This window comes from Bombus huntii, chromosome 12 (assembly GCF_024542735.1).
Source record: "Bombus huntii isolate Logan2020A chromosome 12, iyBomHunt1.1, whole genome shotgun sequence".
Taxonomy (NCBI): Eukaryota; Metazoa; Arthropoda; class Insecta; order Hymenoptera; family Apidae; genus Bombus; species Bombus huntii.
Window position 1 is genome coordinate 8,362,006 of NC_066249.1, and position 27,907 is coordinate 8,389,912.

Genomic DNA, 27,907 nt, shown 5'->3' on the forward strand with positions numbered 1-27,907 from the left:
TACTAAATCATATATAATGATTTAAGGGTAATAATCAATTATTCAAGAAGTACTGACGCTATATTTAATTTCTATATTTTTTAAATAAGTAATTTTTGTTTTTATATAATATGTCATTTAATTAATTATGCTTAAAATTTGAATTCTTTGTATTTCTTGGAGGCTTTCGAATCTTGACTTTGTTGCCGTTTGCGTTTACTCTGTAAAGAGAGAGATAAGCAAAATTAATTTAATAAATATTCAATTTATAAATTTATCAATATTCAATAATATACTTACTTTTTGCCGTTGTACATGATCTTGAAGCATGTCTGATAAATCTTCTCTCCTTAAATGAGCTTGTCGCGACCTCATTGTTTCTTCGTACCGTGATGCCATTGCTTCAGAGTCTAGGTCTAATTCACTTGGGTCTAATGCTAATTCAACAGCTCCATCTTTCTCCGTTCTTCCATCTGATGTTGTCCCACTTACTCCACGTCGTGCGGCAATTACAGATGGTGGTGCTTGACCTCCTGCTGCACCAGTCATATCATATACATGCGTACTACCCATCATGCTTGCTCCAAGACCTTCTGTTCGTCTTTCTTGCAAAACTGTGTACAAAGCAGGAGTATCACCTCCTTCCATTTCGCTTTCAATTTTTTTTTTCCTTAATTCTATTGTTTCTGGAGTTTCCAATCCCGCCGGAATTGATGTTATTCCACTAGGTGTTATTAATCCTTCTGCACCAGGTGTAACTAAACCACTCGCATCTCCATCTCCATCTTTTCCTTCTCCTTCACCTTCTCCACCTTCCTCTGCATCTTCATCTTCATCTTCATCTCCAGAAGATTCTGATTCAGGTTCACCCCACATACCTCTATCTATTTCTTCATCCATATTATCTCCACCTGGTGTACGAGATATACCAAATACATCTCCATACAAAGGTCTACCTGTTTCATCTACGGGAGGCTTTCCCCAACCACCAGCATGATAACCAAATGCACATCCTTCCGGAATTGGTGCATTTAAACCAGGTATCTTTAAGTTGGGATAACTTGGTGGTGGTCCATACCGCTGCATAGCAATTAACCATGGAGGTGGTACTTTATGACAATTAGGCCCTACTGGCATGCCAAGGGCAGTACGCAATTCATCAGACAGTTCTCCAGGTTTCTTTTCCTTTAATCGAGTTTCGAATTCTTTACCCTCATAATATAAATCGCCATGAATAGTCATACGAGGTTTAGTTTGCCATTTAAAGAATGCATCATGTAATTTCTGATAGTCAATGTCTATTTTGCCAAGCTTAGGTCTTGCTCTTTCTCGCATTTTAGCTTTTAACGTACGTGTATCATCTCGTTCTTGAAGACTTGCCCTCATTTCTGTAATACCTGTGCGTTTTATGAAATCTGGTAAGTCAAAAGGAGGCTTTTCTATACCACGTTTTCCTTGTAAATATTTCCTTTTGAAACACCAGTGTCTGGGTACAGGCACTGTGTTACGGTGGGCTTTTAGTTGTACAAGAAGTTTTGGGTCCCTTGCAGTAACATCATGCATTTCTACAACATCTGGTCGTCCTACAAGTTGTTTTAATTCTGCAACACTCAAACGCGTCAGCCTCTTCAGTTTCCTCTTGGATAGTCGTGGAGCTCCATTCTCTCCAGTTCCTTGCTGTTGTTGCTGTTGATTTGCATCATCATCAAAATCATCCAATGGTGGTACTTTACTTGGTACAGTACCTGTTGTTTGTAATGTTGTCACTGGTGGGTACTGTCCTATTGGTTCTCCCTTTTCTGCCTCTGTAGATTTTGGTTCAGGTTCAGTTAGTTTGAATGCCTCAAATATTCTGGCAAATTGACGATACATTGGTTCTAAGTCATTAACTGTTGGAATTTCTTGAATGTATTCAATTTCTGGCAAATCTTCTTTTGGTTTTGCATTTTCTGCATTGTCCTTTTTATTTTCCACCTCCTTTCCATTGTGTTTCTTCCTCTTTTTCTTTTTCTTCTTTTTGGTCTTATTGGTCTTCACATCTATTTTCTCTGTTGTTGTTTCAGGTTCAAGTATGACATCATCTAACTGAGATACATCTTCTCCTATAGTTTCATGATTTGGTGACTTTCCTAATGAAACTATATCATTTGGATCTGCTCCCACTTCTTTAGCTCTTTCAGTTTTAAAAGCTAGAGCTTGTTCTAAAGCTGCTGGTAATTTCATGGAATCACTATCTGCATCTCGACCATTATCATCCGATGAAGCCTGATTTTGTAATTCACTTGGCGGACTTACTTTCAGACTTAATAAACTAGGTAATGTTTTTGGAGGATCTATTCCTGGTACTCCATGATTATTTGGAGGCATATTCATTAAAGATGACATTTGATGAGCTATTTGTTGAGTCTGTTACAAAGTGTATAATTGAAAATTACTAAGATAAATAAACTACAGTTTATAAGCGTACTTTATACGCAACGAAACATAATACAAATTTATGTAAAATTTTAATTCAAATATAAATCAACATTATAGTAATTGATATATAACTAACATAATTTTCCTTGAAATGAAAACAAAACTAACCTCATTTCCTGCTATATTCTCCATGTCTGTGCGTACGTGTGTCCGATAACGATGACACAGCACTGCACTTGTTACCCGCCGAATTAATCTTGGGTAACTTATTTACAAGTAAGAGTAGTGAATGAACGAATGAAGAACTGCCAACGATACTAAGGGGTGTTGTTCTCCAAATGATGAGAAGATTTCGAACTGTCTTTGACTACTGTTGAAATAAGATTTACAAATGATCGTTATGTGCGGTTAAACGATATTTAAGCCTCAGATTGCTGAGAGCTTAATTTGATTCAAAATGTAAAACTCTACTGGGATTGTACTCTCCAAATGCTAAGAGAGTAAAACAATCTTTATTCCACGATTATGACTGCTCAAAGAAGTTGACGATAAGACGATTTAAAAACGAAACTAACCTCCTTACTAATTTCAACTGGGCGTCCAATAAGGCCCAAAACGGAATATACATGCTGATTGGTTTTTATCGAACGCAAGAAAATAGCCAATCAGCAGGTTCGCTCATTCTTCTTCCGTGCGCTCGAAGTGCCGAAGATCCTGGGCGGGAAAAACGTAAGGCTTCGTATTTAATAATTCACTTAGGTAAGGGTCACCGAAATTTTTCGGAGTGTCCCTCGATCAATGGAATTGTTACAATTAGATAAATTACCCCTTGGAAGTAACCACATTTATTATTATTTGTTTTATTTATGGCACTCTCGGCTATTGAAACCACGGTAGATATGGGAAATTAAAAGTACTGTTACAATTACTAAAAGAAATCGTTCTAAGTACTAAAGTCGCAACTCAAAAATAGCTTCTTAACTGCGAAAGTGTTCGTCATAAAATTACGCACGAAAATCTTCAAGTTTTTGTTCCTTCGGACAATGTCAGTATTTTCTACTGTTCATGTATTAAGACATTAAAAATTGATACATATTTATTTACAACTTGGAATCAAGTCTTTAATAGAAAAATATTGATATTACATTATGTAATAATAAACTAAGTATGCATGTCATACGTATATACAATAGTACGTTACATACGTGTCGAAAAAACATAGAATACATATACACTAGAGAACACTTCTTATTGTTAAAAAGGTTGGTTCATCTTATTGAATATTTCAATAAAATGTCAACAATTAATTAAGAAAATTTATCATTTTTTATTTAAAAAATTAGTTAAAAATTCATAAGACAATTTACTTCCAAATATACAAAAAATGAAATAAACAATGCATTACCTTTTATCAGTTTCAATTATCATTCCAATTTTAACTCATTATTTACAATCAATAGGAAAACGTGAATTTTTATTAACAAATGTTGATAAAACCTGATAAAAGTTATTATGATTGTAATATAAATTATACAGGCATTTTGAATTATATCACAATATATGTATATACATATATGTCGGAGAAGAGTCAGGAACGGGGTTGTGGGCGTTTGATAGACCTCCCTTGGAGTTGGCCATCGTTGTGTAATAACGAAGATACGGTCTGATGCTACGAGTATGGACACTACCGATTCGACAATCAACAGCGATGGTTGGGCACTTGCGATGTTAGTGACGTTGGTCTTAGGTTCGATGACGAATCCACGGTCAACGGGATGAAATATATACTTGCTCTAACTCAAACTCACTGATCGTCAGGCGCTACTCCCTTCGTCAGTGGGATCTCAAGAAAGAATGAATTTTCATCCCAATGGTGCCACAGAGGAAAACTATGATGGGGTGTGTCTAAGGACACGAGATCATCGGATTCGTCGGGTATAGCCCTCGTTCCGAAAGTAAGGGAAATTGACGTCGCTGTCAATTGGTCAGTTTGGGACAAAGACTGTCTGTCCGTTTGGAAAATCTTAATTGCCGGAAAAACCCAGGTTTTATAGCGGGTCCTCGGGCTAACTGGACTTGTGCTGTGTACGTGCCTCAACATCAGGTATTCATTGTCCGAAGGAACCGTTGGAATGTTTTACTGTCAAGTACCTCTATTGGTATTTCTTTTAATGAGGGTCATACTATAACTCCACACCTTTGTTAGGCGAAGCGCCCGTCCCGTTGACCGCGGCTACGTTCGGCGACTGTTGGTCGCCTTGAGCCCAAGTTTATTATCACAAATCGCAAACAAGTACAATTGGGTAGGATGACGGCAGATTGTTTAATTACGACTGTAAACTTTAATTACAATCTTACGGATTTTCCCGAAGTTCCAGAGGGAAGGCTCCGGTGTCCTTTCATCTCCGACATATAAAAGGTTAAGAAAATGTAAGATAAAATTTCTTGAATTGAAAAACATTTCTCTTTCGTTCAGAAATATTTATATCTTGTTCATATCATATGAGTAAATATTCAATATTAATTACTACAGTAATATCCATACTTTAAAAATAAATGAAAAAGAGGAAAGATATGTATGTTTGACAGCATAAAAATAAAATTTTAATTTATGCAAGCACGGAAAATTATTTGACTACCAACGGAATAAATGTATTAAATATAAATATTAAAAAAAATATTCTATGAAGAATAGCATTAATATACACACATATATATATATAAACATTTTTTATAATGCATATTTTATATAACTATAACAGGAAACTGGATAGAATGGAAGAAGGACTAGTATATTCTTCCACTTATGCTTATGTTTATTTATTAATTGTAGCGACTTAAGTCATTAAACTTGAAAATTTAATAAAAATATTCACAGTGAGCATTCTTTCTTCTCTCTCACGTACGTTCTTATCCTTTCTCTCTTTCGCTTTCTCTCCCTCTCTTTCTCTCCTTTCCTTCCATACTTGTCTCTGTTACACGCAACATTTTTAATGAGCTAATGCGCATGGTATGGAGATAATTTAACCAATAACTTGTACCCAGCACTCACTGGACACTTGTGTTGTCTGGTTATGTGTATATGTGTGGTATGACGTATATGTACATTCAATTATTAATAATTATTATTAATAACAACAATAACTAATTAATACGAATAAAAAATGTTTTGCTCCGACAGACTCAATTTTTTATTTTCATTTTTTCCCCTTAGGATTCGATAAAAGTTCGTTCCAGAGCTGTTGCCTTTCGTCCATACATGTGAAGTATGTTTCAGCGATGTCAGTGTAACATGCAAATTCCGTTAAGCGAGGCCTCCAGTTTCGGCGATTTGCTGTGTTGAAAATTATCGATTTAAAATATTCCAAACAGCGATTAGTCCTTGCTCAATATCAATATTGTCAATGACAATACGTAAAGCTGGGTTATCTTCACTGTGCTGACTCTGGCATTAAAATTACAATAACAGCATGGTTCCTTTAGCAGCAAACTGATCAGACTTATCAGTTCACCTGCTTGATTGTATTACTGATTCAGTCCAGGATGACCACCATGTCATCTCCACGTACTGCTCTCTGTGGATGAGGGGTATGTAAAGGACCTTGTAACCTACGCCAAGGTTTGCGTGCTGCCCTTCGAAGGTCAGCCGATGAAAGGGTTCTTCTAAGTCTTCTGAAAATTTATAACGATACAAATCTAAATATTTGCACCTTTCTTTTCTTGTTCCATTAGTAAACGCGTATAATGAAATATTATATTATAAAACATGCAACAATGCTCACTTTGTCTGATCTGAAGCACGAAAGTAAACGTCGTCAGGTGCATCCATCCACGAAATCACTTGCTTACGTACATTACTTCTAGATAGTGGTGGACCATGTGGCAGAATATGAGGATGAGCAGCTCTTCCATTCAAAGGTGGTGCTAGGGGAAGAACAGCAGGTGTTGTGTGTTCCAAAGTATGTTTAGGATGGAGCTGCTGAGAATGATGGGCCCTTTTTGCAGGTGGTCCACCAGGGAGCCCTGCACTTAGGGCAATACCTATTAAAAGTATTTATATTTATATAATATTTAATCTCTAAAATGCATGAAATATTAAAATAATATAAAACTATTAAACCGATGATGTGTATTCCTTTGGAACAAATGTTAAACTGTTCAATTTAATAATTTTGATTATTTGTTTTATTGGTTGAATACTTAAAGCTCTTAGGCACTCAATTATTTTACCTTCATCCCAATCCACATCAGAGTAGAAGCCAGTAAACAAAAATCATATTCAATACAAGGATCTAAAATTACATAATATACATATATAATAAACATGAATCTAAAACTTACCATCTGACCCGTTGATTTCATCGAATGAAGGTCTCGGGCGTTTCAGTATCGTTTGTTGAGCCTGCATACTAGGTTGAGGTTGAGGTGGAGTTACCGTCAGCCTATCTACTTCAGATTTATTTGGTACCCTTTCATACAAAAGACTTCCATCTATAACAATAAAACTCATGATATTATAATACTCATAATAATAATCATGATATTAAATATAATTGTATTAGCAATAAGAAAAACATTTTATTCAATAAAAGCTTTTGCACCTGGTGCTTTTGGCGGTCTAGGAAAAGAAACCCGATCTGGTTGTTTTCGTTGTGCTGGCGCTGTAAGGGCTAACCAATCCCAATCTCCAGGTTGTCGTGGAGCAGGATGATCACCTAAACGCGTTGCTATATCGGTTACACGAGGACGAGGTCGAGGTCGTACAGCACGTGCTAAAATACGTAACTCCGCAGGGCTTTTTGATGTTAATTGAGGAGAGGCGCAAAGGTGTCGCAATGGTGCTGCATTTATAGGTTGATGAGGTGCTCGCGCTGCATGACGCGTGCGTAATTGCGCTGCACATAATCGTCGTGCAGCTCGCGCCAATGCTGAAGTACGTAAATAAAACGCTGATCGAGTTTTCATCACAGGTCTGGGGGATCCACCGCCACCACCTCCACTTGCTCCGCTTCCACGTAAATCAACGCCATGAGCACTAGCGTAATGACGACTTAGATGTGCTTTGAGTTTAAACTCTTTACCACAAGAAGGAATGCTACATCGATGAGGTCTATGAGCACCACCTATTCCTTTGCTTTCTTCATCGGAACCGGTACCACCTCTTTTTCTTTCTATATCAACATCGTCCATACGTGATGGAACCTAAATGGAAAAAGTTTTTTTTTTGGAGAGGGGGGAAAGGCAAAAAAAAGGGAAAAGAAAGATAAATAAAATATTTTCGTGCGTTATATGATTATCATTACTTATATACATATGTTTATTGAAATATACCTTTAAACCGCCATATTTCTTCCAATATGTCCAACAAGACTGACAAAGACGACATTGCATGTGTGATGGACCCCAAGCATACCACTGTGGACTTTGCATTACTTGACAACTTTCACATGGTTTTCCACTAACTCCAACCATCAATATTCCGCTATTATCAGTTGTCATATTACCATTACTATTACCGTTGAGAACATTCGTTGGTTTCCCATTACTGTTACTATTACTATTACCAAGAGGTACAATTGTTGCTGCAGAAGGGGCAGTTGTAGGTGGAGTTGTTTTATTGTAGTTTGGTATATAAACCTGTTTTAATTTACTTTCAGCTTCTACAGCTTTCACCCTTTTTTGTTGTACGTATCTATCAGTTGTCTTCCACATATAATAATATTCGATAACGTTCTTTAATGTTTTCCATGGTAACTGAAACATACGAGTATTTAATAAAACAACATATCATAAAGTAATGAACTTTGAGATTTCAAATATCTTGTGTACTTACAAAGTCTTGACGTATATCAGAAAAATCCTTTCCATACTTATCAAGGGCTTCTTCAAAAAGATTGGCTTCAGACGCACTCCACTCTTCCATTTCATCTCTGCATAATACTGGACCAGTGCTGGGTACTAATGATGACATAGCTTTTGCAACATCATAATTGTGCCGATGTAAAGTATCCATTGCATGGAACTACAAACATAAACTGGTGTAAGGTATGTTTTTTCTTCATAGTTAGTTATATAGTTATACAACAGTAACAATGATAATGATATTTACAAGAGTAATGTCTCTAGATGCAGCAGCTGCAGACATGTGTAATGATGGTTGTTTGACCGAAGATGAACAGTCTAAAGCTCTTGCAAATGTGCCTACAGATCTACTGACAACAAGGAATTGATCAATTTGACGATCTGTTAATGAATGCCGTGGCGTCCAAACCAACGTTTCTAAATCTTGCAATCTACGAGGATCTGACTCTCTTTCAGCAGGTGTCAGCGGAGCTGGTGCTATTCCATCAGCTTGATACCTACTACCTACTCTAATTTCACCTGTAATGTTTTACATTGATTAAAGTTTAAATATATAACAGAAAGTTAGAATAAATATGATTATAGTATCTGAAAATTTGTAATATTAATGAATACCTTTATCAGCAAGTAAAGTACGTTGAGCAGGATCAAATACTAAGCAATAGAAGAAAGAGTCCTCTTTGTTCAAATAGCTTAGTAAAGATTCTGTTTCATTTAATAAGGTTACACAGCATTTGCCTCTTATATGAGTTGCAGGCATTGTTTCCACCTGACGTGATAGAAACAGTTCTCTGTGCTTCATTTGATGACGTTGCTTAGAACTTAATTCTGTAACTCCTCCAGCACCAACTACATTTTCTTCCATCCCTGTGTGTAAAAAGGATTAAAATTATATTTTATTATCTCAAATGTATAAATAAATATTCTAAAAAAGCTTAAATAACAAGATATTTTACTCAAAAATAAAAGGATTAATGAAGGCTATATAAGTAATATATTAAAAAATAACTAAGTAATTTTATTGTTTTTTATATAATATAATACCAATAAAAATTCAACATTTAAAGCAAGATTACTAGTATCTTTAATTAAATGTTCCAAAAAATATTAATCTTTTACATTATTTAAATTTTTTTTCATGAAAAATGGAATTATGCATAAATTTATTCATGCAAATTTGGCCTTTTATCAGTATTATTATTTTTCTTTTGTAACATAAATAAATAAAATGTAAATGAAACGTAGGAATGTGGCAGAATCAATCAAAACTTATGACAGTGAACTAAAATATTAGTGAGAGCGGGCAACAAAAGAAGAAAAAGCAACATTGATTGATGTATTATATATCATAACAGAAATGGAATTAGCTTCCAAAGAAATGTAAATTATTTGAAGAAGCCTCAGATTACTAAAGAATTATCATTTTGTGCAGCGGGATTTTTGTCTACGTAGTAGAATTATTAGAATTGTTTTAATGAGAATGAATTTAGGATTTATGTATTAGAATAAAATTGCTATTGCAGTGACATGTAAAAAGATTAATAAAAAATGTAGATGATTATACGAATAAATAGGAAGAATGATGAAACGATTGTAACTGTATATTGTCATGGAATGTATGGGTTCATTAAGCTTCACACTTAATGATTAAATCCCCTTTCCATATAACTTGAAGGAAGAGGCCTTAGTTAAACCCAATTTATTGTTTCTTTGGCCTTACAGTGAATCCAGCCAAAACTAATGCCATTCACCAAGATTACAAAGAATTTTATAAATCCCGCCGCTAGATCATTAGCCTTATATCATCACTGGCTTCTATATGAGACTAACAAGACAACCAAAAGGTGCATGTTGTGCAATACTTACTGATGAATTGATTAACATTCAATTTTCATTACTATTTGTTTTAAATTATGTAAATTATGTAATATTTACTATTAACAACAAATACATTGAATTTTCGTATTAATAGTTTTCTTTAGAATCTCATAAATGGTGAAGAAATCTAATAAAATTCATCTGTAAGGGGCACCTTTTAACTGACTAGTTCACTCACCATGAGGCTCTTGGGCCTCTGACAGTGGAGCTTTCAGCCAGCCCCCCTTCCCGCCCCCTTTGTTCATCACTTTGGGCCCGATCCCATCTTTATTAGTCATTTCCTTAGTAGTATCTGGATTCTCCAGTTTCTGATTCTGCATGTTTGCAGGGGATTCTGACCTCTGCTGCTCCGCGTTTGCCACTGCAATTTGTATCATAGAACCCACTCTACTATGTTTTTCATCATACTTTTTCTCTAATACAATTTTAACACATGCTTTCAAAATTTATTTTTCTATAAAATTTAACAACTAAGGACGCAGGCAGCCTTCAACTTCATTGGCCAATGGTTTTCATCCATTATGACATCTAGCTACATGTGGCTAATATCTAAACAATTAATACATATATGATATAAAAAATAACTTTGATTCTGTCAACCAATTCCACTCACGTTTCTATTTACAATTATACTGTGATTATGTAAGTAAATCATCAAAGACCTTTATTTAAAAGCTTATCATATAATGGTATTAATATAGACTACAATAATATTTTCAAAAATAATATGACCATACAATATCAAAATATTACTATTATTTCAAATATCATCTTCACACATTACAAATTATTGCATTATAAAGCGGTTTTTAAGTTGGAATCATAAAAGTTGCGATTATAAAAAATACCAAATCTAAACAATATTAGAAATCTTAGTGAATTTACACACAATTCTCGAATATTATAAAAAATTTAAAGAATTTCATATATCAAAGGTTGTTAAGAAAAAATGGAAATGAAATGATTCTGTGATCACGAGAAGAAGCGCGACATCTCAAACGCATACTCTTTTTAATATTTTCATACTGTTCCACACAGAACAATACGGAATCTGTTCAAGACAAAATTCGTACATTTTTTTCTGAAATTTGAGAGTATAGAAATGGTGGAGCTAGAGAGAACGAGAGAAAAAGGGGGAAAAAACTCGATTCGAAGCAAATACCGGCAGACGGACATAGAGCTACGGACGAAGAGGAAGAGACACGACAAAGTGTATATTCATGTATACATACACGTACATATACCTATACTGTAGAAAAGAAGAGAAGGGAGGAAAAGAGAAGCGGGGGAGTAAATGCTTAAAACGAAGATGGCTAGTGGGGCCCACCATTTTCGCTGAGACACATATACATTCGTTTGCGCGCGAACATTATGTATGTATGGATATGTGCACGCGCGCGCGTGTGTCCTGTTTCTCTCTGCCTGTTATTCGTACATGTCTATGTGTCCGGTTATCGTGTATGTCTATCGGTGTTCTTACAAGTCTGTGTCCGAGTACACGCAACACATACCCAACCGACCCCTGCGTCAGTCATTCATTTAGTTCAGGGTGGCGGGAAGCAAGGAGGGGTGGTATGAGGGACTTGGGTGAGAGGTAGAAAGAGGGAGAGGTGGGATGGCAGGCGTACCACCCCCAGCCCACCCCCGGCAGATCGATACAACCCCCATTTCACCCCTCTGCCACCCCCAACTTTACTTATTATACATTCCCACCCCCAAATCCCCGCGTCTCATTATCTTTGCTATTGCAAAGGAAAAATCGAGAAAGCTTCGGAGGCACATATATATGCGTATATATGTATTAAAACGCGTGAAATTGAACAAGTTATTTTTTTATTTTTGAAATCATATTATCTTCCTCGCGCGAGAAAGTATATGCTGAAATGTAACTTGTCTGAAAATTCTGAATATCGCAACAACGATGGCGACACATTCCAACGATTATATTTTCTCGATTTTCGTTAAAACATTATATAGAAATGAAAATGCATTTTTTGAGAAGATATTTCATTTGTTACATGTCTCTTTTAGCGGGAACATGGGAGTGATAATAACGAGCAATTTCACGCTTTCATCGCCTCGAATCGTTCGAAACTATGAAGAATATTCTTAAACCAACATAGTAAACGTTTCTGTTAATAGCACCAATTATGCATGCGTTTTCATCACATCATTTCTCGAAGTAACAATCATCGATTGAATATCTAATATATGTAGCATAATCTACCTATTAATAATATTGATCAAAATATGTACTTTCTAGAAAGTAAAAATGTTCGCAATCAATACGAAAATATTTTTATTTTCTTCATTTGCGAATGCTTATCGATCTGCACCGTGACGCGAGGTAAAATAAATAACGTTATTACCTTATCTTCAATGCATTATTACTTATATTAATTAAATTATTATTAATAATTATTATCTACAATGCATTAGTATTAGTATTCAATCAACTAAACATCAACAAAAAATTATTAAAATACTAGTTTTTATAAATTACACGTTCAAATCTAATACTATTTGAACATGATATCAATTACACAAAAAAATATAATATGTGTGTTTGTATGTATGGTCTAAAATTCTAAGTAAAAACCAATTTCGTATCAAAATATACTAGGCAAGTATTTTCAAGTTTCTTAAAATGCAACATAGCATTATACTATAATATATCTTTTGACAATAATATAAATTTTACTTACACTGATGCTTATCTGCAAGCATAATTAATGTAGATGGCAAATCCCTCCGCCTAAAGAAGCACATGACTTTTGCTTCAACATTTCCACTTGCCGTCTAAAATAGCAAAAATCTTCTATAAATATATATTCCAAAAAAAAGATACATATACCGCGTTACATTTAAATTACTGCACCATTGCATAATTGAACTTTACTTATATCAATCACAATAGAAGAAACATAATACAACAATAATTTCATTTCTTACCTTATTCAATTCTTCTATCCTTCTTATCTGGTAGGGAGATGTAGAGGACGTTTCAAAATATACATAATCTATAAATTAAAAGAAGAGGAGTGTATTTAATAATGCTTCTTTACAAGAGAAAAGCTGTAATAATAGTATATATACAATGTGTGTGTGTGTACGCGCGCGCGCGCGCGCGCGCGTGTGTGTGTGTGTGTAAAGAAACCCGTTTAATTATATTTTACATGCAACATATCAATAATTTCAATTCATAAATATTTGTAATTTAATTATATAAATATTAGTGCATTTATAAATGAGAAGCGATTGATATATAAAATCTTATATATATATATATAAAATGTTTACTTATATTTCTATGAAATACAAATATCGATGCTATACTGTTTGAAAATACAGCCGGCATAAGAGTAAGAAAACAGAAAGAAAAGAATCTTGTAATTTGCGTAAAGAGAATATGCTTATCAGAAAAAAACAAAGTATACCATTACAGAGTAGTAGAAAAGAAACAAAAATAGAATGTACACATCCTAAATTCTAGTCCAGTGCACGTTTGCAAAATGCAGTCTGGATCTTGATATTCGATTCTTCCTGCATAATCAACATTAAAAAGAGGAAAATGGAAAAATAATTTTGCTGAAATTACACTAGTTCCCTGGACCATTGGCGCGTAGATGAAAACACATTCTGATGATCTATCATCAAGGAATTTTTTCAAATAGAATAAACATTAGTAAATAGAAAAAAGAAGGAAATTCTGAAATATTGAATTTTAATCATCCGAATCATCATGCAAGAAATTAGTATGACCTGAACGAAGGGCGAGAGTGGGGAAAGAGGGAGAGCAGAAGGAAAGCAGACGTACGTACGGACGCCAGAAAAGAGAGGGGGGTAGAGAGATTGGATGGAAAGGTGGAAAGTTAAGGGGCTGCGCGGGTAAAACGAAGATAGGGACGAAGATACAGAAAAGGGGGGGAAAACGCCATATCGTGGACACCATTTGCAAACATGAATTTTCTGTATGTTAATTAAAGGTATGAGGAGCGAGATTCGATAGTTGGACGCATGTCCTCATCAGCCGGCGAAATGTGCATGGTTATTTTACCTCCCACTCGATACATGTTGGCCGTCATGTTGCTGGCGTCCTGTGTGGCCCCGAGAGCGAAATTAGCGTTCTCGTGGTTACCGTGGTTCTCGTGGTATTCGGCCGGCATCGGCATGAAGGCTTCTCGTCCTTCAACTACGTGAATCTATTAGCCGACACTTCCCACTTGTCCACGGAGTTAACACTTCGCGGTGTCACTCCATCGTGTTTGTTTGTCCCAATAATCGAGGAAAAAAATTTTCGCGCTAGCTTTTCTAAATCTTATTCGCACATCGACTCCGGTTCTTTTCGCGTACAGATATAGAACACTTGAATGATATTCGTAAATGCACACAAGATATATAAAAAAAATTACACACTGAATTTGGTTCACGTGTCCGTTACCGTAACGAGCATCGTCAGTGGCCGTTGCTCCGTTCATACAGGAACACCGCCATTTTCATTTTGCCGAGCGGGCTACATATACGATCAGGCAATATACGGCCTGCTCCCCTCTACCGGGGGTTCTGGATTCACTTGCTTTCCTTCGTAACCCGCGTGCATTCAAAAACTCCACTTAAGACATCTGTTCGCGATCCCTAAGTGTTATTTATTCGTTCCGATTCTATTATGAGATTCTACTTCGACGAATTTTTGATAGAAAACACGTAATCAGACACGATACAACCCGGTCAACGAATACCACAAAATAAGGCCACGGATCGGATACTACTAAGACCCGACGATTGCGCGGTCTCGAAAGCGTCTGCGTTACCTTAAGCAAGAGTGGGGGTAACTGGACGATAGAGTGCAAATTTGCTGCGCACTCTTCAGCATACCCGCGAAATTCGAAATCATTTCCTTGATGTTTTTCTATTATTTACTATAAGATGTTTGTCTAAGAAGGGTAATTATTTTTTATTAAAAGTAAATAGATATTTACTTTGGATTTTAAATATATTTATACAATAGAATGATTTATCTTATAAAACCGAATAAATATAGAAACACACATGTAACGTGACAATAAATAAAAAAAACTCTCATGTAGTATGTGAAATATTTATATATTTACGAAATTAGTCTTTCTATACAATTGCTTACGCGCAGTCACATATTTCATCTGTTTCAATTAATAAAAAATTGTATGTAAATGAATAGTTAAAATTACTCACTAGTTTGTAGAGCCTGTGTGAGCTTGCCTTTCGCGTAAAACGTTTGGTAATGTTTGACTAACAATAAATAATGACGAATAGTCGATTTGATGGAAATACGTAACGCAAAATTATATTTATATGTACACAGTAGTAATAGTAGTAATAATAATACATATTCGTGAATCGATTCGTGTTTATAATTTAGTTTTTTGCAATTTAGGTAATCTTTTAAGGCACACCCCACGGTCTTTACCAAGCAATTTTGTTTTTTTGTTCATTAATATTATATAAATAAATGTATACTGTTGTGGATGCTATTAACCTAAATGTATTATATATATATATATCATATTACTATTCGTAGGAATATTTCTACTAAATATAATAATCTGTTCTCTGTACATAATTCTATGTCTTTCTTATGAATCTTTTAAAATAGATAGTCGTATCATTTATTAATGGTAATAATGACAGTAACATTAATAAGAATAACAAGATAATGCATAAGTGAGATGCGTAAGATGAGACCATGCTCTTTTTTCCTTCATTATAGTATTTATATCATGAGTAGTAAAAATGATGAGTGAGAATCACATTTCATAATCTTCTTAGAATGTGAACACATTTATGAATTTCAATAAAGTATTTCCGCGACAATCAAAAAGAGAAAACAATGAGCACATATATAAGATAAAAGATTACATGTACTACATACATAATGTTAATTACAATTAACATTAAATTGTGTAATACTACTCATGATTTAATTTAACATTAATATATAATACTTATTTATGCCAATTTCGACAGTTTTTGTTTTTGTATGTACAAGAATAGCATCCAGACTTTGTTTTTCCGGTTGCGTATTTCTACTTACTATGATACTATTGTTTACGGATAAAAAAATACTAATATATCGCATTGTCGTTGCACGGGCAGTGTTTACGCAGTTTTTGTCCATTGATAAGGCACCAACTTTTATAATCCTGAGATTCAACCCGCATGCTTCGACAGATTTAGAGGCATATCTAAACGGGACAGAAATAAAATGAATTTTCTTTGTAACATTTAATAAATACCAAATAATATATTCTTAAAAATTTACCCGAAGGAGGTGTAAGAGTCTGTTCCCTGTAGTCTTTGTAATGATGAACCGGAGGAGATGGTGGATGAGGTGGTGGCGGTGCGTATAATGGCATAGGAGGTGGGTAATGGACGGGTGATGGATAATGCATCCATAAGGGAGCTCTATATGGTCCAGGAGGTAACATTGGTACACCATAAAGTGGATGCTGAAGAGGTGCATTAGTTGTACCAATGTATGGATCCATTCGTACTCTTGGATATGAATTATTTGATGAGTATTTCACAGTTTGTCTATCATCTGGTTTTAATAAATTCCTCAAAAAACCTTGCTCGTGACTTGGTTTATCTTCTCCCAAAATACTTGTTATACTATATGAAGATAATTGTTTTGGTGACGGAGTAGGAGCCGTTGTTGTACAAGCAGGCTGTGGTGTTGCGCGCCTTTTCGACGCTTGATCTTCTAACGATACTCTCTCTAATTCGCGCAAGATACGTTTACGAGGTGAAACGACATTCGGATCTAGGAGACGGGCCAATTTGTCTATAATTAGGTTCAAAACCTTTCCCGTCGATGTTCCATTTGCTTTGCGAATTGGTTTTGTATAATTTGTTACTGATTCTGGAACGAGTAACAAAGACGTAGGATCTAATGGACGTCTACGCTTTCTTGCGATTAGACGAGGATGCGCGCACAAATGATTTTTCGGACTTCTATAATAGTAAAAATTAAACTCTGTAGATATTCTACGTCTTGGGTTTGCTTGTTTCCAACAATGATCTCTTTGCCAAGGACTTGACTGAATCGACGAATTATCATCAGAAACTGTAAATGTAAATAATGATGTTAGATTTGAGTTAATTTCATAGAAAACAAATTGTGTGTTTGTAGAACTTACCACTAAGAGAGGTGGAACTCTCTTGTCTATTTGGAGTTGTGCTAGCTGGTGGCCAAAAGGTTTTCTTTGGAACTGGAAACCATGTAGTTCTTTCTCCATCCCTGCGATGGGATAGTTCCAAGATAAACTTGCCGTCTTTAAAAAATTTTAAACGTCCACCAGGAGTTGGAAGTAGATTATTATCGATGCGTGTTTCTGAATGATGTGTTGATTGGGGGTTTGAATTTTTACCATTTGCCTTGGTAAGGGTTGAGTGTAATGTAGAAGGATCACGTGAGCACATTTCTCTTGTGCCCCTCACGTGACCTGCGTGAGCATGACATTCTGCTGACTTCTCGCGCATGCTGATACTTTACCGATATCCATTTTTCTCCGCTTGACCTTTCATACTTTAGCCTCTTAATATCACTTTAACAAAAGAGGCAGAACCTTAAATGGGTTCTTGTTTTGGAACTATGAATGACAATTTTGAAGATATTTGCTAAAGTATCTTTGTTTCACAATTTGAGGAAAGCATCTTTTACAAGAAAAGAAATGAACACTTGGTAAAACTTAAGATATTAGACACTATGAAAAGACATTAAAAGGATTCAACAATAATGTCAATAGTAACAAAATAATATAGTAAATGTAGGTTTCTTACAGAATCAACAAAGTTGATAACAACAAGCAGACAGAATCATATTGATCTTATTCCTTTAAAACTGTCAAATTGACATTAGGTCAAAAATTGACAGTGAGAGCAGCGTTACTCTGAAATTTAGCTGATATATTTTTTTCTTATGTCCAAAAACATTTGTTTGGGTAATGTGCCAGTTAATGATGTGTCAATTGAACAGAATAATACTGAATAAAAAAAGCACACTATCATTGATCAAACAGTAACATTTTGTGCAAAATTCCAAAAGGAATTTTCTATACATGAGTGGCAATCGCTAGACACCCACCCACCCACGCACTGCCGCCTTCTGCAATCAGTTCTATTTCATTTCGAATAAGCAGCTCGTCACGTTAATAGGCTTATCCAAAACCAAGCACGTTGATATTTCATAAATTATTGTAACTGGCGTACAAGTTGGCTTTCTAAACGGAAGATTTTCACGGATCAAACACGGGACGGGCACTCTATAGTAGAAAACACAGTTTGACCGACACATGTGTTTCACTTCATCCACGAATGGTTTACGTGTCCACGGCAATTGAGTTTATTCGTTCGATGACCCTTTAGAACGTGCATCTACCATCGTTTTCCTCGTGATTTTCGATGTTCGGATGTAAAAAAAAAACAAGAATTTCTCGCCTTCGTGTATCCTTCTCGTCGACAACACTGTGGCGGTTCGCGGTCCGCGCGTTCCTCCGTTTCTTGGTCCAACTCCCACGATCAATCTGCAACACTTCCTTCAAAGTACGGAGTTACGTTAAATCTACTATATCCGATATTCAGAAAATCTAATTTGGGACTTTATTTTCAGTGAACATTAAAAACACATCGATCGATTCAAACTATTCAGAGTAGAACGACACTGTGCATTCTCGTTCGACTCCAATTATCTATATGTGGTGACAATCTATACTGCACTGTAAAATGATCTTTCCGACTTCTTGAAATTTGTTTATTTCATTGGCATTTGAATTTTGTTTGTACCCGATTGACCAATCAAGTACGCATTTTTTGATATGGATGAAGTTTAGCGCGTAATCATATTAATCACCGGTATGGTAAAGAATATAATTGCAAATTTAATAATTTGTATTTTTTGATTTTATAAAGAAAGTCTCGATGAAACTTTTAGAAGAATATCAAGAACTTATTGAACGTGATTCGGTTGAAATTTCTTGTTTATGGAAATATTTACAAATGTTTTTGTACTTACTGTGCGCGATTAGCGGATATGCATCTAGCGTTTTGTTCTACACATTATGGGTATAATTAATAGTTTTTATTAGTATTTGTAGAGAGAAATAAATTAAAATATTATATTACATGAAATATAAAGGAACAAATTTTCGGAGGTAATTGCCCATTGTGGGCAAAAGCTATTCTGTTGAAAGAAGATATAGAATTAGATGATATTCATGGTGTATGTAAAATTAATTCAGACTGGTGGAAGTATATTTATATTGATTATCAGTATGAAAATATATGCGTTGTGTATTTAATAACAAGCTTCTCATCTTGTATATTTGGAATCGTTTGGTTTACTCTATTCCTTATGTGTGGGAAAGGAGGATATGATGTAACAATGCAAGTTAATTATTTTTTTTTTTACCAAACAGGCATTCTTCTATATATGATTAGATTTATATATACAGATATCCAGGTCCATGGAGAATTGTATTTCCTGCAATATACTTTAATCTTGTATTTACAATTATATCCATATATACACATTATAATTTACAACAAGGATATAAAACATTAAGCAAAAATATAAAAAATATCTCTTCTGAAATATATGATATGTGCCAAATAGTTGTGGATGTAAGGTATCAAACTTAAATTTTATTTCAGATTTATAATTCTTACAAATTGCTTATTTACAGTGATTGTGAAATCATAAGGATATACATGAATATATATAACTTTTACACACATAATCTTGATTATATGTGTAATATAATCTTATATCTTCAGGTAATATTCCATGCAAACATATTTTATCCTTTTTTACACTTTTTTTATGTACCTATTTTTTATAGTACAAGAAATATTGAAATATGTAATAAATATCCTTAAGGTCCCTTCAGTTGTAATGATGTGCAGTTGGATAGGAGGGCTGGTAATATTAATTTCCAGAATAATTATGATCAATGACTTTAGAATTTTAAGGATTAAAATCTATGAATTAAAGGAAGAATAACTCTCAATGTTTATTATACATATAAAAAAAAGTTTATTCTCTGTGCAAACTTTACATTTTTCTGTAAATTTATACTATGTAAAACAGTAAAACAGTAAAAATAAATGTAATTATTTAATGGTTATACAACATTTTATTTATAATCAATATATCTTCAATGTATAAATCAATATATATTCTACACGATTAACAGTTTGTTATAAAAGGTTTCTAGGAAATAATCTATATAATACTTGCAGTTATCTGCATATTCTAAATATCATAATTAACATATTTAATAGAATCCATTTTTTCAATGTCTTAGAAATTAATCTAATGCTCCATATTTATTAAAAATTTACTATAATTTTATTAATTGGTTATCTTAAAATTAGATCTTAAAACTATGGTCATCTTGTAAACTTAAACCCTTTAATCACTTCTTTAGATTGATACCATTGATAGGGAACATGTGTGATACTCACATTAGAATTATTTAAAAATTCAATGTCTTTATCTATGTTAGTATTAGACTCAGACACTTCGTTATAAACTTTCACTACATTTATGCAATTACAGTCTATTTTTACTTGATCCTTGTGTTGCAGTTTAATTACAAAATAATTTGAGTTCTGTTTGGAAGGTACATATAGCGGTTTAGGTAAAAAGAACTCTGACACTGAATTACTATCACTCTTTTGTATTAGCACAAAGGTGTTTGTAGGATGCAATGGTAAAGTCAATGCATCTTGAAATGCTGGACATTCCAACATTGACCTAAAAATTTTGTTTTATAACATTTCATCTTATAAGAAATGATGGGATAAATATTATATGCAAAAATTTTTATCATTCGTTACCTCATTAAACTTAACAGTGGCTTCCTAGATGCATGTTTACATTCCAAGTGTTCTTGGCTACTAAGAATATCAGATGGAAATTCAATTCGGATGTGTAATCTTGGTGATATTATTGTAGCACCAATAAGTATAGCAATTTCTTTGATTTTGCAGCCTTTTAGATGAAACTGCGAATTTAATTGTTCTGAGGTGCTTCTCAAAGAATTCAATAATGTTTTTATATCAGACGAATTTCTGTCCGTTGATTTCATTTGTAACTTAGATAGTGAATCGTATGTAAAGGGTATTTGCTGTTTCTGATATAAAATATATTTCAGGAATTCAATTACGAGTTTCACACAACTATGACTTGTCAAATGTTCATCCAACATTACGTTAATATTCATTTTAACTTTTGTTTTTCTGATAATGCTTTAAACACGATCGAAGTAAAATCTAATTCATTGACTCGTACCAGCTCGGCAATACCAATTTATACAATAAATTGTAAAAATATATTCTTATACACTTATGAACACATTGTTTTCACGTTAAGAAAATCTACATAACAATAAAAGTAATAACTTGTAAAAATTGTCATTTAAACACATTATTCGCGGTTATAAAATATTCTGATCCAAGCCGCATTTATCACTACCAATGGCAAACCTAAACTTTAAGTTATATCAGTAAGTTATATCTCTAATATAATCAGAGAGGAAATGAGAGTGCTCACGCTTATGGTTCTAGTTATTTTCGAACTAGTGCTGTATCATACGGCCAAGTGCTGAAGGTGGCACAAGCTAGCATAGACAAGATCCTATAAAATTAGGGATCTGCCCTGTTTGGTTGCACGTTAGCATGGACAAAAACCCATTGAGCTCCACGCTACAAAACCTATTTAATTGTACGGCTCTACGAAAAAGTTTATATCTATTTTTATATTTGAAATAGACAAGTATAAAAATAATAAAATCGTGCAATAATTAAACTAATTGTAAGTTGCCCGAGAAAGAGAAATTAATTGTTTACTATATTCTTTTTAGAAAAGAAAAGAGAATATTCTCCTTTAAACTTAATAATGGATAATAATGGATCAGTGGAATAATGCAATAATTTTAATATATTTTCCACACACCATTCAGATTTAACATTAACCCTTTGCACACGACATGTCAATTGGAGTGTAATGAATATTTTTTCATCGTCGCATGAAACCACATATCTTTTTTCCTTGATACATTATATGGCGTTTATTAAGACAAATTCAACGACCTTGTATATGAAATCGTTTACTATTGTAAAATGTTATGAATTCGTCAGTTCCTAAGGAATCAAGCCAAAGTCGCTAGCTATCGTTTATTAAGTTACTCTGAACGTTGTAAACAAATATCAAATTTCTTATCTCTCATAATGCTTCACAAATTGATAAACATTACTGAATCATAATAACTCACTTTAGCCGACATACTTTAGTCGAAAAGTTGGAATAGTAAACATGTTATGACATTTTATTTTATTTGGTGTTTTGTTTGTTCTCTATCAAATGGGACGTCACACGTTGAGATTGGTTAATTTGTTAAGCCGTAAATAAATAAAAACCGTCAAAACTCGAGCTTGTCAATTATTTATATAAAATTGAGAATGCGAAGTTGAAACTTCGTGAAAATATAGTTTTTGTCATTCTTAAAAAAATGGGCAAAGTTTTATCCACATATGTTTATTAATTTTTGCTAAAAGCTATTTGACAATTAAAAAGGAGTCTTTATTGCACACTCGTCATCCCCACTACGGAGGAGAGGTTTCCCTTTTTAGCTGGGTTAAATACTGCCAGGACAAGATTCGGCAATATAAAGTTAGCCAAGAACCGTTAGATCCAGTATCGAGCATTCAGATTTCAGAAGATCTTTTAGGACTTTATGACTTTATCACCTTCGAACAGATAAGACAATGCTAATGCGACGATGAAACTTTATTTTTGATTTTTTGTTAATAAAAATTTCGTTGACACATTAGTGAGACCTCCCTGATCAAAATGAGATTAAACACGATATTGTTATAAATTTCTGTTATGTTGTGCTTATGAATCTTTTTAGTTACTACCTAGTACTTGTTGCTGCACAATATCCAGTTACTTTCTATCATCCTATTAGGACATAGGCTGGGAAGCCTTAGGTGTCATTATTTTTAATGTTAAGCATATAAACAGAAAACAGTAAGAGAAACAGATGTGATGTAAGGGCAGTATAAGAGATGTAAACCGAAAGTCGTCTAAAGCCGAAAGGAATATAAACAGAAAACAGTCGCTGGATACCTCAGAAGTACCTCGAAAGGAGAGGTGTTGATCCTTAATTTTATAAGTTCTTATATATGTTAGCAGCGTGCCACCTTCACTTGGTAATATTAGTATTATTACTCGACTGTGGTCGAAAATTGACATTTCGTTAAGAACAGTTTATCTCTATTGAATTTTTAATTATTACACAATATTACTTATTATATAATTATTGCTGCATGTTAAAAAGTAAATAATATCATATTTTTAGTGATTTATAAGAAAGTTTGGCTTGCTTGCTCGTTGCTATATTCAAGTCACTTGTACTTTAACTTCACAAATTACAAAAATGGCGGAAGTAAAATCACGTCGCGTCGCACAAACAGAAGATCTATCAAACGTTGAGTTTGAAACAAGCGAAGATGTGGAGGTTATTCCAACGTTCGATAATATGGGACTTAGAGATGAGTTATTACGTGGAATCTACGCTTACGGTACTATCAAAGTTTTATTTCTTTATCGTATTTAAACATAACCTTATTTATTTTATACTATCAGTTCAGTATCTAATAGAACTTCGCATTACTGATTGTAAAACGGTATTTTAATTATAGGTTTCGAAAAGCCGTCCGCGATTCAACAGCGGTCTATTAAACCGATAATGAAAGGACGAGACGTGATTGCACAAGCCCAATCTGGTACAGGAAAAACGGCAACATTTTCAATTGCTATACTACAATCATTGGACACACAAGTTAGAGAAACACAAGTATTGGTGTTGTCACCTACAAGAGAATTAGCAACTCAGATACAGAAAGTTATTCTGGCTTTAGGAGATTTTATGAATGTTCAATGTCATGCTTGTATAGGTGGTACAAATCTTGGAGAAGATATTAGAAAATTAGATTATGGACAGCATGTTGTATCAGGCACACCTGGCAGAGTATTTGGTAATTTGATTATATGAAATAATTATGCAAGGTTTGTTATAATATATTAATACAAATTTCTTATCTTTCTTATGATATTTAGATATGATAAAAAGGAGAGTTCTTAGAACTAGAGCCATAAAAATGTTAGTTCTTGATGAGTCTGATGAAATGTTAAATAAGGGTTTCAAGGAACAGATTTATGATGTATACAGATATTTGCCACCTGCAACACAAGTTGTGTTGGTATCTGCAACATTGCCACATGAAATTCTTGAAATGACCAGTAAATTTATGACAGATCCTATTCGTATTCTTGTAAAACGGTAAGCTCAATTTCTCTGAATTGAAAGAAATTCAATATTATTCAATTTATTATTATTATTATTATTATTATTGTTATTATTCACAGTGATGAACTGACACTGGAGGGGATAAAACAGTTCTTTGTCGCTGTTGAAAGAGAAGAATGGAAATTTGACACACTATGTGATTTATATGATACATTGACAATAACACAAGCAGTAATCTTTTGTAATACTAAACGTAAAGTAGATTGGTTAACTGAAAAGATGAGGGAGGCTAATTTTACAGTTTGCTCCATGCATGGTGATATGCCACAGAAGGAAAGAGATAACATAATGAAAGAATTTCGATCTGGTCAAAGGTATGTTATTTTACTATAAACAGTAACATTGTAAATTGAACTTATTATATTATCGTTATTTTGTTATTTTCTAGTCGTGTTTTGATTACTACTGATGTGTGGGCACGAGGAATAGATGTCCAACAGGTATCTCTTGTGATTAATTATGACTTGCCCAACAATCGTGAGTTGTATATTCATAGAATAGGAAGATCGGGACGTTTTGGAAGAAAAGGTGTTTCCATCAATTTCGTAAAAACTGATGACATAAGGATTCTTCGAGATATTGAACAATATTATTCAACACAAATTGATGAGATGCCTATGAATGTAGCAGACTTAATATAATTTTAATGTTCAGGACTTATTCTAAGAATTTAACAGGAAAGAATTATTTTTACTTACAAATATATCTGTAAATTATATTTCCGTAGCATTTGTTCAGAAACACAGTCATTCGAAATCACACTACACGTCTACAAAACTAAGATTTGTAAAGCTTAAAAGAAGCTTTAATTATCGCACCTACGTGTTTAATTTCTAAACATACTGTGAAAAAATGTATCTATGAAAAATTTTATAGGACGTAATAAATTTCTAATACAAATATATAATTGTGTAAATGTTAGTTTGTACCTTTATTGTGATAGATAATATAAAATATAGAGAAGAAGTACATTTTGGTCTAATTACTCTTATTTTTCCCTTTTTTTCAATTTATAAATAAATTACGTATAACATATCAAGACAGTTTATTCCAAACAAGGAGAAATAATCAATAACTGGTTCTCTAGTTTAGATGGCAGCAGAGCAGTATTATGGTTGACTTGTAAGAATTAATTGAAATTTATTGTACAGTTTTGTTTCCTCTGTTGAGAGAAAAGAGTTGCTTATTATTAATCTATCCTTTAAATATCAACTCCATCTATATCAGCAATTTATTCCCTTAAAACTCACTCGATAATCATGCTCCTGGAGAAATGACATAAGAGTATGTAGAAGAATAAATATATATTCAGTGTTAACATTCAGAAATGAGAATAGAAAATATAAGATATAATTTTATATAATTATTTGGAAATTGAAAAAGCATGGAAACTCAAGAAGATTGCACAATTAGGCGAGGACAGCCTATTCGTCGCTACCAAAATGATTACAAACCTGATGGACATACTTCAACTTGTAAGTAATAACAATTTCGTATAAACATTTGATTCTATGTAATAGTATTTTCCTATTACCATCTTGTTTTGTTTAGCAATGATAGTGAATCAATCCCAATATTTAAATGTTGGAAGGTCTACTGTAAGAATAGCTGTATATTTAATGAATGGAATTTTTCTATCAATGGATGTTGAACATAGTTCCACTGCACATCAAATTCTTGCAATGATCCAATCTGAAGGAGAATTAGGATTAACAAGGACTCCTTTATTCACTAGCCAAACAGTTTTTGCTTTGTGGCTTTGCTCTTCAAGACTAGAAGTCCAATTGCATCCGAATCATAAGCCTTTAGAGTTGGCTGCAAAATGGAATCGCTTAGTAAAAAAATATAGTTCTCAGAGGGAAGAAACAGACGAAGAACCTTTGCTGTGTCTCAGACGAAATGTATTTCTTTCTCGGTCGGACGAGGAGCAAATAAAGGAAGCTAAAGTATTAGAGCTATTATATGCAGAAGCCAGAAACAACGTATTGCAAGGTAATCAATTATTTAATTATTCCATATTTCTATAGAAGCTTGTACTGTAACGTTTATGTTTATATCTATGTATCAGGACGTTACCCATGCGAGGGACAGGCGCGATATGCAAGTTTGGGTGCTTTGCAAGCACGAATTGAACTTGGCCCGTATAATCCCCAAAGTCATACATTGGCATTTTTCAGAAGGCATCGTGGTCGATTCTTGCCTCATCATTACACTTCCCCTAGTCTGTTATTAGGTCTCGGTGTGGGATTAGGATTAGTAGGAGGAAAAGGGGCACCGGAGGCTCGGCTACTTGAACAGTACAAACGAATACCAAATCACACAGGAACTAATACGAATTCGAGGAAACTTGTCAAAAAGTATTTAGAGTTTTGTTGGAGCTTGCCATGTTATGGCGCGGCTTTTTTTCAAGGGCAAATCGAACGTCCTGTGAGAGGGCTTGCATCATGGATTACAAATCGTGATATGCATGTACTCATTGCTATTAATTCATCGGGTGTATATATCGTGGATGACATTCAATGCGTAAGGAATCAAGCATCATAAAATAATTAATTATCGTTCGAGTAACATGTTAAAAATAACTTTTCTACAGAGTTTATTATTGGGTCTAAGGTATTCAGAGTTGAGCTGGGAAATGGCGAAACCTTCTGATGAAAGTAATCTGAATTGTCTGCCATGTTTATTTCTACAGTTTCCTGTACGGGAGAATGGGACACGAGTTTATAAAATTCTACAAGTATTCTCGAGACAAGTACGAGTTGATTTTAATGAAGCTAAACTTAATTGTTTAAACTAGTTGAATTTATTTTATTATTAGGCAATAATGATGGACACATTAATTTCTGGCTTTGCCGAGGAACATCGTCGTCATGGAACTAACGGTGATATTGGGAATACTGATCGTTTAACGGACCATGCGGTAGGTTCCAATATCGGAAGTTTTACCAATAAACTTAGTAAATTCACATTGGCAACCTTTGACGACGAAGGTAGGTAATAAACAACCTTTTCGTTAAAAATTTAAGGATATTTTTATGATATATAATTATTTTAGGCCGATGTATTGGACAAATGGGTTCTTGGTCATTTCAATGAAGATACGGTTTCACATGGGATAATTCTAGTTATCACCTTTAAGTACCGTAAGATGCGGATTTTGTTGTAAATGATGCAGCAACATTTTGTATCTTATAGGAACTAAATCTCTATGGCGATCTAATCTGGTTTCTAACGTTTGTAAGTAAAAGTTTAATTCATTAATTTTTTCTAATATTTCTTCTTCTTCTTCGCGGGTTAAATCTCCTTCCTGTAAAAAGAAAAAAAACCTGCTTTTCTATATTGAATTTTATATCAAATAA

General features: G+C 33.8%; 8 protein-coding genes, 1 long non-coding RNA gene and 1 other non-coding gene across 22 annotated transcripts in view; 4 read left to right on the forward strand and 6 right to left on the reverse strand.

Annotated features, from left to right (window-relative positions):
- Positions 1-50: 50 nt before the first annotated feature.
- On the reverse strand, positions 51-3,115 carry LOC126871837 (splicing factor 3B subunit 2). Its single transcript, XM_050631101.1, has 4 exons — positions 2,973-3,115; positions 2,566-2,767; positions 280-2,385; positions 51-200 (listed from the first exon to the last, which is right to left on the reverse strand). The coding sequence occupies exons 2-4, from the start codon at positions 2,587-2,589 to the stop codon at positions 132-134; spliced, it is 2,199 nt and encodes a 732-aa protein (XP_050487058.1). The 5' UTR covers positions 2,590-2,767; positions 2,973-3,115; the 3' UTR covers positions 51-131.
- LOC126871850 (uncharacterized) lies at positions 2,980-5,278 on the forward strand. 3 transcript variants are annotated; one of them, XR_007691774.1, is made up of 2 exons: positions 2,980-3,126; positions 3,934-5,278. It is a non-coding gene; the product is annotated as an uncharacterized LOC126871850 (long non-coding RNA). The 3 variants fall into 3 exon arrangements; XR_007691775.1 differs by having other exon boundaries at positions 3,015-3,156; XR_007691773.1 differs by lacking the exon at positions 2,980-3,126 and adding an exon at positions 3,521-3,659.
- On the reverse strand, positions 5,202-14,925 carry LOC126871834 (metastasis-associated protein MTA3). 4 transcript variants are annotated; one of them, XM_050631094.1, is made up of 13 exons: positions 14,195-14,924; positions 13,090-13,157; positions 12,843-12,936; positions 10,316-10,498; positions 8,875-9,126; positions 8,507-8,778; positions 8,231-8,419; positions 7,729-8,151; positions 6,999-7,599; positions 6,738-6,888; positions 6,628-6,656; positions 6,180-6,438; positions 5,202-6,069 (listed from the first exon to the last, which is right to left on the reverse strand). In XM_050631094.1, exons 1-13 carry the CDS (start codon positions 14,307-14,309, stop codon positions 5,931-5,933), a joined length of 2,775 nt encoding a protein of 924 aa, XP_050487051.1. In that variant the 5' UTR covers positions 14,310-14,924; the 3' UTR covers positions 5,202-5,930. The 4 variants fall into 4 exon arrangements, with proteins under 4 accessions (XP_050487051.1, XP_050487053.1, XP_050487052.1 ...); XM_050631096.1 differs by lacking the exon at positions 10,316-10,498; XM_050631095.1 differs by lacking the exon at positions 6,628-6,656 and having other exon boundaries at positions 6,739-6,888.
- LOC126872239 (small nucleolar RNA U85) lies at positions 9,861-10,026 on the reverse strand. The gene has a single exon (XR_007691926.1). It is a non-coding gene; the product is annotated as a small nucleolar RNA U85 (small nucleolar RNA).
- Positions 14,926-15,221: 296 nt separating the features above from the next.
- LOC126871842 (uncharacterized) lies at positions 15,222-18,668 on the reverse strand. The gene is made up of 4 exons (XM_050631109.1): positions 17,956-18,668; positions 17,313-17,720; positions 16,436-17,239; positions 15,222-16,358 (listed from the first exon to the last, which is right to left on the reverse strand). The coding sequence occupies exons 2-4, from the start codon at positions 17,653-17,655 to the stop codon at positions 16,324-16,326; spliced, it is 1,182 nt and encodes a 393-aa protein (XP_050487066.1). The 5' UTR covers positions 17,656-17,720; positions 17,956-18,668; the 3' UTR covers positions 15,222-16,323.
- On the forward strand, positions 18,578-20,302 carry LOC126871846 (uncharacterized). 4 transcript variants are annotated; one of them, XM_050631115.1, is made up of 5 exons: positions 18,578-18,717; positions 18,785-19,557; positions 19,626-19,799; positions 19,857-19,947; positions 20,051-20,302. In XM_050631115.1, exons 2-5 carry the CDS (start codon positions 19,526-19,528, stop codon positions 20,171-20,173), a joined length of 420 nt encoding a protein of 139 aa, XP_050487072.1. In that variant the 5' UTR covers positions 18,578-18,717; positions 18,785-19,525; the 3' UTR covers positions 20,174-20,302. The 4 variants fall into 4 exon arrangements, 2 of the variants coding, with proteins under 2 accessions (XP_050487072.1, XP_050487073.1); XM_050631116.1 differs by lacking the exon at positions 18,578-18,717 and having other exon boundaries at positions 18,724-19,557; positions 20,013-20,056; XR_007691772.1 differs by lacking the exon at positions 18,578-18,717 and having other exon boundaries at positions 18,724-19,794; positions 20,051-20,108.
- LOC126871843 (MAD2L1-binding protein) lies at positions 20,284-23,005 on the reverse strand. Its single transcript, XM_050631111.1, has 2 exons — positions 21,013-23,005; positions 20,284-20,929 (listed from the first exon to the last, which is right to left on the reverse strand). The coding sequence occupies exons 1-2, from the start codon at positions 21,396-21,398 to the stop codon at positions 20,563-20,565; spliced, it is 753 nt and encodes a 250-aa protein (XP_050487068.1). The 5' UTR covers positions 21,399-23,005; the 3' UTR covers positions 20,284-20,562.
- Positions 23,006-23,239: 234 nt separating this feature from the next.
- Positions 23,240-25,519, forward strand: LOC126871841 (eukaryotic initiation factor 4A-III). The gene is made up of 6 exons (XM_050631108.1): positions 23,240-23,388; positions 23,538-23,760; positions 23,881-24,216; positions 24,299-24,521; positions 24,608-24,862; positions 24,937-25,519. The coding sequence occupies exons 2-6, from the start codon at positions 23,616-23,618 to the stop codon at positions 25,187-25,189; spliced, it is 1,212 nt and encodes a 403-aa protein (XP_050487065.1). The 5' UTR covers positions 23,240-23,388; positions 23,538-23,615; the 3' UTR covers positions 25,190-25,519.
- A 119-nt stretch (positions 25,520-25,638) lies between these two features.
- Positions 25,639-27,753, forward strand: LOC126871840 (FERM domain-containing protein 8). 2 transcript variants are annotated; one of them, XM_050631106.1, is made up of 7 exons: positions 25,641-25,832; positions 25,933-26,023; positions 26,100-26,540; positions 26,617-27,071; positions 27,142-27,300; positions 27,367-27,538; positions 27,604-27,753. In XM_050631106.1, exons 2-7 carry the CDS (start codon positions 25,933-25,935, stop codon positions 27,642-27,644), a joined length of 1,359 nt encoding a protein of 452 aa, XP_050487063.1. In that variant the 5' UTR covers positions 25,641-25,832; the 3' UTR covers positions 27,645-27,753. The 2 variants fall into 2 exon arrangements, with proteins under 2 accessions (XP_050487064.1, XP_050487063.1); XM_050631107.1 differs by lacking the exon at positions 27,604-27,753 and having other exon boundaries at positions 25,639-26,023; positions 27,346-27,508.
- The window catches only part of LOC126871838 (dynein regulatory complex subunit 7-like), an 87,832-nt gene continuing 87,594 nt past the window's right edge, over positions 27,670-27,907 (reverse strand). For all 4 annotated transcript variants that reach the window (XM_050631105.1, XM_050631103.1, XM_050631104.1 and 1 more), the window contains one exon: positions 27,670-27,855. In XM_050631105.1, coding sequence (XP_050487062.1) covers positions 27,670-27,855 — 186 coding nt within the window. The remainder of the gene's footprint in view (positions 27,856-27,907) is intronic.

What these genes read in the sequence shown, in the direction of transcription:
- LOC126871842 (XM_050631109.1), bottom strand. Translation starts at nt 17,655, where the DNA reads ATGCGCGAGAAGTCAGCAGAATGTCATGCTCACGCAGGTCACGTGAGG. An exon ending in GAGTTCCACCTCTCTTAGTG is followed by an intron (nt 17,240 to 17,312) that starts GTAAGTTCTACA and finishes TTACATTTACAG; the next exon opens with TTTCTGATGATAATTCGTCG. An exon ending in GACTCTTACACCTCCTTCGG is followed by an intron (nt 16,359 to 16,435) that starts GTAAATTTTTAA and finishes TGTCCCGTTTAG; the next exon opens with ATATGCCTCTAAATCTGTCG.
- LOC126871834 (XM_050631094.1), bottom strand. Translation starts at nt 14,309, where the DNA reads ATGCCGATGCCGGCCGAATACCACGAGAACCACGGTAACCACGAGAAC. An exon ending in AGAGGCCCAAGAGCCTCATG is followed by an intron (nt 9,127 to 10,315) that starts GTGAGTGAACTA and finishes TTTTACACACAG; the next exon opens with GGATGGAAGAAAATGTAGTT. An exon ending in GAAATCAACGGGTCAGATGG is followed by an intron (nt 6,657 to 6,737) that starts TAAGTTTTAGAT and finishes TTTGTTTACTGG; the next exon opens with CTTCTACTCTGATGTGGATT.
- LOC126871837 (XM_050631101.1), bottom strand. Translation starts at nt 2,589, where the DNA reads ATGGAGAATATAGCAGGAAATGAG. An exon ending in AGAATATAGCAGGAAATGAG is followed by an intron (nt 2,386 to 2,565) that starts GTTAGTTTTGTT and finishes ACTTTGTAACAG; the next exon opens with ACTCAACAAATAGCTCATCA. An exon ending in ATCATGTACAACGGCAAAAA is followed by an intron (nt 201 to 279) that starts GTAAGTATATTA and finishes CTCTCTTTACAG; the next exon opens with AGTAAACGCAAACGGCAACA.
- LOC126871846 (XM_050631115.1), top strand. Translation starts at nt 19,526, where the DNA reads ATGTGTGGGAAAGGAGGATATGATGTAACAAT. An exon ending in CAAATAGTTGTGGATGTAAG is followed by an intron (nt 19,800 to 19,856) that starts GTATCAAACTTA and finishes GCTTATTTACAG; the next exon opens with TGATTGTGAAATCATAAGGA. An exon ending in ATATAATCTTATATCTTCAG is followed by an intron (nt 19,948 to 20,050) that starts GTAATATTCCAT and finishes AATATCCTTAAG; the next exon opens with GTCCCTTCAGTTGTAATGAT.
- LOC126871843 (XM_050631111.1), bottom strand. Translation starts at nt 21,398, where the DNA reads ATGAATATTAACGTAATGTTGGATGAACATTTGACAAGTCATAGTTGT. An exon ending in CCACTGTTAAGTTTAATGAG is followed by an intron (nt 20,930 to 21,012) that starts GTAACGAATGAT and finishes CAAAATTTTTAG; the next exon opens with GTCAATGTTGGAATGTCCAG.
- LOC126871841 (XM_050631108.1), top strand. Translation starts at nt 23,616, where the DNA reads ATGGCGGAAGTAAAATCACGTCGCGTCGCACAAACAGAAGATCTATCA. An exon ending in CACACCTGGCAGAGTATTTG is followed by an intron (nt 24,217 to 24,298) that starts GTAATTTGATTA and finishes TATGATATTTAG; the next exon opens with ATATGATAAAAAGGAGAGTT. An exon ending in ATTCGTATTCTTGTAAAACG is followed by an intron (nt 24,522 to 24,607) that starts GTAAGCTCAATT and finishes TATTATTCACAG; the next exon opens with TGATGAACTGACACTGGAGG.
- LOC126871840 (XM_050631106.1), top strand. Translation starts at nt 25,933, where the DNA reads ATGGAAACTCAAGAAGATTGCACAATTAGGCGAGGACAGCCTATTCGT. An exon ending in CAGAAACAACGTATTGCAAG is followed by an intron (nt 26,541 to 26,616) that starts GTAATCAATTAT and finishes TCTATGTATCAG; the next exon opens with GACGTTACCCATGCGAGGGA. An exon ending in TACAAGTATTCTCGAGACAA is followed by an intron (nt 27,301 to 27,366) that starts GTACGAGTTGAT and finishes TTTTATTATTAG; the next exon opens with GCAATAATGATGGACACATT.